The 10,377-nt window shown below is 46.9% G+C and overlaps 1 protein-coding gene across 5 annotated transcripts in view; it reads right to left on the bottom strand.

Moving 5' to 3' along the window:
* Window positions 1–4,363: 4,363 nt before the first annotated feature.
* MACF1 (microtubule actin crosslinking factor 1) overlaps window positions 4,364–10,377 on the bottom strand; it is a 305,107-nt gene continuing 299,093 nt past the window's right edge. For 3 of the 5 annotated variants that reach the window (XM_081144949.1, XM_081144948.1, XM_081144950.1), the window contains 3 exons: window positions 9,865–10,076; window positions 6,687–6,816; window positions 4,364–5,957 (listed from right to left, as the gene is read on the bottom strand). In XM_081144949.1, the coding sequence (XP_081001075.1) occupies window positions 5,701–5,957; window positions 6,687–6,816; window positions 9,865–10,076 (599 nt within the window). In that variant the 3' untranslated portion in view covers window positions 4,364–5,700. Of the gene's footprint in view, window positions 5,958–6,686; window positions 6,817–9,282; window positions 9,394–9,864; window positions 10,077–10,377 lie in introns of all 5 variants that reach the window. The other 2 variants (XM_081144947.1, XM_081144946.1) reach the window with 1 other exon arrangement.

Raw genomic sequence — 10,377 nt, 5'->3', positions numbered from 1 at the left:
AGCTGGCGGGACCGGGACGGCGCTCACCCAACGCGCATCCGCTTAGCCGCAGGCCCGGGACCCCCGACGGCGAGTGACAGGCCGGGCTTCGGGCCGGCGGGACTGGGCGGGAGTTGCCCGCGGCCGCGGCGCCGTCCCTAGAGAGCCCCGCTGGCGGCACCTGTCGCGGCTCCGGGTCCGGTGGCCGTGGCCGCCAACACCTGCGGCAGAGTCTACTCCAGGGGCTGCGGACCGTTGGCTAATTTGCCTGTCGCCGCCGTGCCCTCCAGTCGGGCTGCTGCCGGGCCCGCGCTCCAGGCGCTCGGGGAGGTGCGGACCCGCGAGCTCCCGCTCAGCCCAACGCGGTCCCCGCCGCGCGCTCCGCTAGAGGTGCCCTGGGTCCCGCCCCCGGCCCTCGGGTCCCGCCCCTTCCAGGCCTGACCAATGGGGGCGCGGGGGCGGGGCCAAGGCGCCAGAACCCACCTTCCCGGGAAGAGCTCGGAGTTGTAATTGACGTGGTGGGTGGCGGCGCCCAGGAGATTTGTCTGCTGGTGGGTGGTGGGCGGGCCCTCCCAGGGGTCCACAGACCAGCCCTCAGGGGGGTCAGGGGGGTCCGGAGCTCCCCTCGCAGCCGCTGGCCACGCCCTCGGGCGGTGCCGGCTCTGTCCGAGGGCTCCAGGGTAGCGGCAGGGTCCGGAGAAAGCGAGAACCTGCGCTCCCGGGGCGCGTCCTCGAGCGCCCTCGCGCGGGCGGCAATCCCGAGTCTCCGTCTGGCCTGCGAGTGACCCCGCAGCTCCGCCTAGGTTCGCTGTGTCGCCCCAGGACCCGCAACAAGGCCTCAGTCCCGTCTGGAAGGGCTCCGTGGGTGCCCGCCAGGCCCGGAGAGTGGGCGTCTTCCTCTGCCACCAGCATCCGGGCCCGAGTTCCCCGGCACCTCAGCTCCTGGCGCCTTCGCAGTGTCCTTTTGGGTGAATTGCTTAGGGCTTCTTCCCCATGCCTGCTCTATCACTACTGCAGGGGCGCCCACCCTCCTGGCTCCCGCGTGCTCCAGGCCCGCCCCGCCCACGATCTACCTATGAGTCCAATCTCCCGGGTGCCGACACCCTCCAGCTCTTGTGCCGGCTACGGACCTTGGTGCTAATGCAGCCTGTGCAGGAGACAGCCCTGCCAAGGAGCTCTGGGACCCTTTCCCTGCACCTGGGAACCCCCTTTGCGCCATCTTAATTGTCAAGGCCCTCAGTGGCTTGCAAGAGGAGACTCCTCAGGAAACGCCAGGATTGACTAGTGTGGACGAAAAAGGGACCACATACTAAAACCTCACAAGGTCAGGGGAGGCCCTCGTGGCGAGCCTTCAAACTCAAGAGACTAAAAGTAATCACATAGGGGGGAAAAATAGTAACCACATAGGATGGTCTGAACATAAAAACCCCTAAAAGCTGGCCACGGCATGTGGTCACATCCTAGATAGTCCTATAGCTTCCTTGATTTGACAAAGGTCAGTCTTTACCTGAGTGAGCCTGTACATTGTCTTTTTGCAGAACATACCTTTGAAATGTCAGAGTAATTTCCTTTTCCAGACCCCCCAGGTCACACCCACCACACCAGAGCACCGGAGGGCACAACCCCTCAGTTACCTTGTTCCCTAAACACCATCTCTATGTTGTAAATGTTAATTAACTATCCTGTACCCACCATTGTAAAAGAAGTATGTCTGTTTTACTTTTTATCCAATAGCAGAGATTTCCCCTGCTTTGCTTTCTTCCATCCCCTTTAATCTGCCATTAAAGAATTTCGCCTAATCCTCTTTGCATCTTTGATTCTAATGTACAAAATAAGCTATAAAACTGCCATTCTCCAGATCATTTCTCAATTTGTTGCGATTTTTGCTTCCAGGCAATTGTCATGTTTGACTCATAAAAATTCTCTGCAGGTTTGGACATTTCTTGCGTCAACACTAGTTCCCTTTTGCACAGCCTACTTTTCTCTAGGCACTTTCTCACTGCATTTATTCATTTATGGTTAAGGCACTGTGCTGGGGGAAGCAACTCCTAGACTGAGCTTGGCAGGCTGAAAGGAATTGGTTGGGACATGAAAAGTCAGTGGGAGGAAAGTGTTCCAGGTAGAAGAAATAGCTTGCGTCAAGGCCATGAGATTGAAGGAAGCGTAACAAAAGCAGGTAACTGGCATGTACAGGTCCCAGACATGGTCTGTGTCACTTCTTTCATGCTCACACATTTAAACCCCCTCTTTTAACAGATGAGGAGACTGAGGCACACAAGTTAAGGGATTTCCCCCTATCACACACACAGCAGTGGAGCTGGGCTGGGGCTGGTGAGCTGCTCATTGGAGCCTGGAGAGCCTGGGGAGCTGGGGGCAAATGGCAAGGCTGAGGGTGAGGCTGGAGGAGTTGGCAAGTCTCTGATCACAAAAGGCCTTGTGGGGAGGGTAGATGAGGGCTCTGGATATCCCACAGTTATGGTCCCCCAATGTGGATTCAAGATTGAACCTCAAAGTAAGTGTATGATGTCCAATAAAACATTTTCCCGAGATCACTTCAAACTTTTACAAATACCAAATCTTAAATCTAAACAATCATTTGCTGGCGCCTTAAACCCATGCCTAGTCTGACTTTTACTCAACAGGTAAATTTCCAGTTAATAGGCCCGGATAAGAATGCTGCAGATTAGCCATTGAAAGTGCCCAGGGTGAAGATAGCTGTGTTCTTTAAACAATGGCCTCACATTCCTCCAGGGGTGGGGAACTGGGGCCGAGGGCCATACACAGCCCACAGAACCATTTGGTCTGGCCTGCCAAGGCAACTGCAGGCGGGACCCCAATTCAATAAACCTAAGAGCTTTTTTCATGGCTAAATTTTAAGTTGGTATTTTTGTATGGCCTGCAGATGCTGCTATAAATATCCAAATGGCCCTTGGCAGAAAAAAGGTTCCCCCACTCGTCAATGGGCTGCTCTGGGCTGTGCCCTGAATCAGAGATGAAGCTCCCTGCCCTCAGTGGCCCTCAACCTAACAAGGGTGATATATGAGCAGTCTTTTTCTGAAGGCAGGATGAAGGGTGTGCTCTGAGAGAGAGGATGGCAAGTGCCTGGAAGGGAACTGAGTAGGGAAAGGCTTCTTGGAGAAAGGGGTATGAAACAAGGGCTTTTCCCAGCCACCTGGCAACTCTGACCTTGAGCAAGTTAACCTCTTTCAGGCTCCGTTTCCCATCCATAAGTGGGGCTTCCGATTGTAGGATTGTGATGGGAATTAAATGAGAATGTATATACAGCAGTTAAAACACTGACTGGCATACAGTAAGCACTCAATAAATGAGCTATTGTCATTCAAGGCCACAGGAACTCCCATTCATCCTCTACACCACACCAAGCTTGTATTACTTATTTAGCATTTGTCCCAGAACTGTAATTTTATTTTAACCCCTTTTCTGGAGTCCTTACATTTCCCACATGGTCTTGCACACAGGTGCTTGCTGAATGGAAATATACTTTCTACACATGCCACCATTAGCTGAGTTTTTTCGCCATGACAGAGGGAAAACCTGAGTTACTTGGTAAGAAAACAAGTGCCCATGGTCCAGACTCTGAGAAGATGAAGGTCAAGCTGTTCTCAGCATGCTTCTCAGCATGCTTCTGCCTGGAGGGGGAGGGGGGGCAAATTTGGGTGAAAACACCATCCTACACCAAATCCTGGGATCTTAAGAGTTACTCGATTCCATGGAGAATAGAGTAAGCACTTCCCTCAGAAGCCATCAGGCTGCAGAGCCCTTTTAATCTGGGTATGAGGTCTCAAACAGCTTTGACAAACATGGTCCATTTTACCAAATTCCCGAATCAAAAGAGCAGTATGGCCTAGTGAGTAAACACAGGTGTCTGAGTTTGAACCTCAAGTTCTCTGCTTATTTTCTAGGCCAATTCCTGTTGTTAGAATTAGTTAGTATTTGGCTGTTCTAGTTATAAAGCCAATGACGGGCTGGAGGAAATACAACTGCCAGACTTGAACAGAGCCCATATCTGCCATTCACTTATTCTGTGATCTCAGGCAAATCCTTTTCTTATTCCAGTTTCTGCCTCCTATGTAAAACAAAGGAGCTAGATTTGATGACCAATTTTGCTCCCACCTCTGGAATTCTATCATTTAATCAGAAATTTCAGTGTACTGTGGGAAAATGGGCCCCTTTTCTCAAACTCCAGGATCCCTGTGATTTCTAATATAGAAATCTTCTTACATATTGGTATTTGTTTAGTCACTTAAGTGGGGCAGGTTCCCTACAGATTTACATTAATAGTCCAATTATCTCTTTGTTGCCTTGTTAAATAAAATTTACGAGGATAAAGTAAACAAGAAAAAAAATCTATTAATAAGCTCCATAATTTATCCATCACAACATTTTTGATTTCAATAATGCATTCAAGTACCTAAAACACAATCATATCCCAGAGTAACATGTTATATATAAGGGAATGGTTGAGAAGAAAATTAGGAAATACAAAATGTTTGTTACTGCAAGCAATTTTAATACAAAAGTGTCTTGTTTTTAAACAGTTCATTGGTAGAGCTTCAGTTTCTGCCTCAATTAAAACCAATTGAGATAATCACACAGCAACATGGTCGGAGCTGAAGAGGAGCAGCAGCTAAAAACAGGAGCCCAGACAGCCCCTCTTCATGGTCACTTGGTCAGTTGACTTTATTACGCACAAAAAAAGACAGGAGCAAACGGGACTTGGTAACAAGTGTGCTGGTGAACTCCTTTAAAGGACGAGCAAGTGTTTGTTTTACATCCACATTTTCCGAATAGGCTCGTGGAATTCATTCCTCAGTCTGTGGGAAGTTGATCGACTGTTTAAATAAATAGCAAAAATGCAGATAAACAAATTCTAAAATTCACAATGCCACCAAGGAATCTCCCCTTGCCGAGGGCCTGGGTCCTGTCCTGGTGAGCACAGGAGTTAGTGGTGGCCGGGCTGGCTAGGAAGTTACAAACCAGGACTCTTAAAAATCCCTATGTTCTGACATTTTCTGAACAGTTACATTCACCCCTGAATTCTAGCAGCTATTTGTCCTTTAAACGCCCAGCACTGAAGCAGTATTCAGAGACAGTATTGCAATGAAGTCCTTTTGCTGTATCATGTGCAAATGTTACCTAGATGAGGTTCCCTCTCATCAGCTAAAATCACACAACATTAAAAACAATGAGAAAAGCAATTAGAAGTGTCCTCCCCTCAGTTCTTGCTAATTGAGGTGTCTGTGATTTACAAAAAAAGAGTTCCTTAAACACTGCAGGATTCTTATTTTTTTAAATATAATTTATCTTGCTGAGACAGCAAGTCAAGTTTATAAAGAAGATGCATTTAGGAATAATCCTAAAAGATAAAGCAGGTTTATAACCCTGCGCCACACAGAAACCCTACTTAGAGGCTTTTGTTTTTTTCTTTTTAATACATATTCGCAACTTGACCTTTTCATTTGTTTTTCTCAAATATTTCATTTCTGGGCCCCATCCATTACAGGGTTACCAGGAGGCAAATTTTATCTACATAAATATTCACATGAAAATAGTAACTTACAAAAAGAAAAAAAATAAGGCAGCTTCATAACACAATTATTCTTTTACACTTTCAACAATATGCCTTCTCCCGTTCAGAATAAATATACACCCAATATATGGAGCAGGATTCAAAGTGGACAGAGGCTTGGGGTGCTAGTGTTATCGCTTGGGACCCGGAGTCCTGGGGGAGGCAGTGGTGGTCTTCTTAGACATGGTTGGGATTTTGGAAGGCTTGCTTAGCCCTCTCCTGGAGTTGCCCTGGCCCCCAGCGGCACTGCTTTCTGAAGTATCTGAACAAGCAGACTGTGTTTCTAAAAGGTCAAAGTCAGAGGCATCGCTTCCTCTCCGGCTGCTGGCTCGGCTCCCAGCTCGACTCCCAGCCCGGCTCCCAGGACGACTGGCTGACTTCTTGGGGTCTGGAATTCAAGAATAAAGCAGCAGCCTTCATAGAGATGTCAGGTTATTTTTCTGAACCTAACACCAATGTGTGACCCTGGGCAAATCAGACCCTTTCTGGGCTCAGTCTACTTATCCACACAGAGATTCTACAACCTTTTTTAACTTTGTGACTCCACTTAAGAAGCTAGCCTCCTGAAGACTAGAAACCAGCTTCTATCAGCAGCACTGTTACCTCCTGTGTCCCCACGGTGGTGCGGGGCTGGGCTGCTAGCTGGGGTAACACATGGGCAGACTGAGAATGAGGGCAAAGTGATGGCAAATATATGGGATCTTTCCCTGACTCTCTCAGCTCACCTGCAGCAATCATAACCATGGGGTGTTGGAAAAAATTACTAGCAAACTGTCCATCCCAACACTGACTGGGCTTCTGAGGAAGCCCTGCTGCAGAAGGTCCTTTCTTCCTTTCACATTCTCTTAAATATGATCATTTCTGAGCAAGAACAGGTGGTCTGGCTTTGACTGTGGAAGGAGTCTGCTCTTAGAAAACAAGTCTGAGCCAGTTGCAGTGACAGAAGAAACAGTAAAGGCCAGCAGATCTGCAGGGCTGACTTTCTGGGCCTCATACCTCAGTGCTACTCTCATTATCTGCTCCCTGGGCAGCAAGGAAGCATGGCCAAGGGGATGCTGCTTCCAAATTCCTAGCCTGGCTGCCCCTCCCACCCCCATCCCAATGCACAGGTACTTACCTGCCCGGTTAGTTTTGGCACCTGTGGAGGCTGGGGAAGAACTATTGCTAGTATCACCAGCAAGGGATGTTCGACTAGAATGAAAAGTTGGTGTTGGCCGTTTCAACTTGCTGCCCGATGAAGAAATAACCTTAAAAAATAAAAAGGTTATATTTACTTGGTGAAATCTTTGCTAGAAATTCAATTTCAAAACTTAAAAGGCTTCCTTAAGTCTAATAGATTGAAAAGCAAATTAAAAGTCCAGGAAAACAAAGACTTATTTGGGAAGTGTTCTAGGTCATGTATTTTGATGATCCCCAAAATAAAGTTTCACGTTCCAAATTAAAATTTCAAAATGCTTCCAATATCTTTATCTTACTGACAAATTTCCACTGAAAATGGGGAAAAAATATCCACCAACAGTAAAAGTACAATACTTATAAGGAACAGAAATATGGTGAATAAGTAAAAGAAAAAAATCCAAACAATCCCAAGTATCAAAGTTTTGGGGTTAGAAATGTGAAATATGAGTTCTAGCCCCAAATGTTTAATATGGAGATCTGAATACTACTGTAATCTCTATCACTAGGTAGGTGCAGCAACTTCAGTCAAGTTAAGATCTTCCAGTTTTTTTCCTCATTGGTAAAATACAATAAAATTACTTGACTTGTGGATCAAATGAAGGATGCGGAGAAGTACATAGGGTGGAGCTGTGATGTCTGGGACAAGGCACTGAACGAGGAGCCCAAAGACCAGGCTTGGGTCTAGGCTGAGGCTTCACTGGTCCCTCAGGACATCAGGGCTGGTCCGGCTTCTGACTTCATGTCCACTGCACCCACTTGCTCTCGCTCACTCCATTGCAGCCACACTGGCCTCCCTGCTGCTCCTCTCACAGCCCAGGGGTTTCCTGTCTGTCATCTGTCCTTCCTGCATTAAAGCTCCAACTCAGTAAAAGCAGGGACTTTGTTTTGCTCACTATCTCACCCTCAGGACCTAGAACAGTGTCTGGCATAGAAGATGGCTCAATAAAAAACTGCCAAATGAATAAATCATGGGCAGAGGCACCTCTTAAACTGGAAAAAGAGCTGGGTAGATGTACATTATTATTACTGCTACTGGCAGGAGCTACATTTCCTATTTGAGTGTTGTTTTTTAAAGACAGTAGCAGACTTAGTTTGGAGAAAGAGTATTTAAAATCTGTTTTAAGCATCATTTCGTGCCAGAGCATACTATTCTAATTTTTCTTTGAAATCAATTGGGTGAATTGTTTTCCAGGACCTTTAAGATGTTTACACCAACAGGAGAGTAAAGCAACCATTTCATTGTGATTCTTGTATTTTTTTTAATTTATAAAGAAGCAGCAGAAGCGAGAGAGTGATTAACATTCAAGCACAACACTCCTGGCCCACACAGGAGGAAGAGCGCCAGTTTCGGAAGCTATCGTTGTGAAGACCAAGCCCCAGAGACCCCAGGCTGGGAGTCACATCAGGTATGGCCTGGCTGCAGAACACCAATAGGCAAGAAAAGATGAAACCTCAAAATGAAACAGAACAAAAGGTAAAACCTTAAGACAAAACAAAAAGGTTGGTCTATCAGAATCCTATGAGAATTTGTACTACATAATTAAAACATTAAGAATTTTAGAACTTTTAAAACTTCCACGAAACTGGAGCCATTGAGGAAGAAGAGAAGCAAGACAAGCAGGTCGAGCCTTGGGTTTTAGTGGCAGGAGGCCCCAGATCACGTTCTACACCAGCCTGGAGTGGGACGCAGCCCGAGGCAGCAGCCCATCACAAGCAGCTTCTTGTACTTCCCGGTTTCTCTGGCTACAGCGTTAGTCACATGATTGAAGGCAGTGCTATCTTTTGAGGCACAAGAACCCAAAGTGTTCCCGGAGAAGCTAGAATGCAATTGTCCCATCGGACAAGCTGCTAGTCTGTTGTTTCTGAAACATCGCTCTTTCAAAAGTGCCTGAGCATTTTAGTGACTACACATGAACTTGCTTAGTTGTTCACATGTATTCAAATCAAGGCTACAGAAACCCAAGTGTCTGGGCCAGGAAATCCAGAAGCTAAACTCAGCCTCAGAGCATCATTTACTGATACCGTGCTTGGCTGAAGTGGGCAGCACCACACCTCAAACCAGCACAGTGATGCCAACCATCCTGAGGATGTGGCTCAGGGCGGGGGAGCCAGCCACTCTTCTGTTCTCAGCAAAGATAAGAAACTGTTGAACATGCACCGTAGGTGAATTTCAAGTGTTCATAACTGGTCTGTGAATCTGACAATTGGAGACTCCAAGAGGCCTGATTATAAAAGATACCAATAAACAAATCACCAGGAATGACCAATGTTTATCACCCTGAAAAGTATCATTCTAAAGACTGTTAGAAAGTTGTTACTAATCCAGTTTTAGGCATCTCTTACTTATCTCCAATTTTCGTGACTCTGAGTTAGAAACACCTGGAAAACACTCCACTAGATGAATCAGCTGTGAGAGCAAGCACCACAAAAGAGGAAGGGAGCATGGACTCGTGTCCAGAGTGGCTGGTCCAGCTTTTGGCATTTGCGAGGGCCTCATCTTGACTGTGTCCTTAGTCGGTGAAGCCATACTCTACCTCGGGGCTGGGCAGCTGGAGGTCAGGATAATGGCTGTCCCTGACTGGGGTGCCAGCTTTACTGTTTACCAACCAGGGTTTGTCATAACAGCGAGAGAACTGAAGTGGCGTCTGCGAAATGGAAATCCAAAGGGAAGGACGGGAAATATTGAAAATGGAACAGAAAGGGAGCAAATTGGGAACATAAAAAAATAAACAGAAGACACTGAATTTTAAAGAAACAGAAAACAAAATAAAATGCACATCAGTCTGATGGGATGAGAGGGACCAGGCAGAAAGGCAATAGCATTCTTCATATAAACCTGACTTAACAACAAACAGCTGTTAGCTCCAGCTGCACACAGTGCCTGGCTTTTCAAAATTAGTAACTCTGGATGAACGCAACTTCACACTGGGGACATGTGGAGAAAAGCACTCCTGATTTAATGAGCCGAGTACATAGTTTAGTAAATGTCCTCTTGCTGTCATCTTGAAAGTCTTCACATTCTCCTCCTCACTGGAGCCTTTCAGAGGCTGCGCTAGACAATGAACATCTGCAAAGATGGGGACGGGGAAGGTGCCACAATGGTGGTCAGTACGTACCTTGGTACCACTGGCTGGGGTGGCTGGAGAAGATGGCATGGATGTACAGCTGTGGTTGCTCTGACTCGCACTCGAGCTGGAGCGGGTAGGAGAAGCTGCTCGGGAAGATGGTTTGGACCTTCGACCCCGAGATCGGAAAGGGGTCATTCCCTGGGACGCTCCCTCAGGTAGGATGAATTTCTCTCTAAGTTCGATGTTAGTTCTACCTCGTGCTAAAAGGGAATAGACACACGCACACATAATGTCAGTTAACCTTAAAAAATATCTCTCTGACGGTCATACAGCTGCCTGACCCTATGATAAGTTATATAAGTTACAGGTTTAGTACGTTTGAATTCTTCTAAAATAGAGATAAGTCCATGTGCTATCAGCCTTGTCATGATTCTTACCCACAGTAGATTCTTAACTAACAAGCCCCTTGGTTTGCTATAAAAAAGACATATTTGCATATTAAGTGCCATTGCATTCTGTGGTCACAAGCGTGCCTGGCCACTGTTCCCTGAGGTAATCTCA

Source organism: Miniopterus schreibersii (genome assembly GCF_964146895.1).
Source record: "Miniopterus schreibersii genome assembly, chromosome: 8".
Lineage (NCBI taxonomy): Eukaryota > Metazoa > Chordata > Mammalia > Chiroptera > Miniopteridae > Miniopterus > Miniopterus schreibersii.
This window is presented reverse-complemented; position numbering and strand designations above follow the sequence as displayed.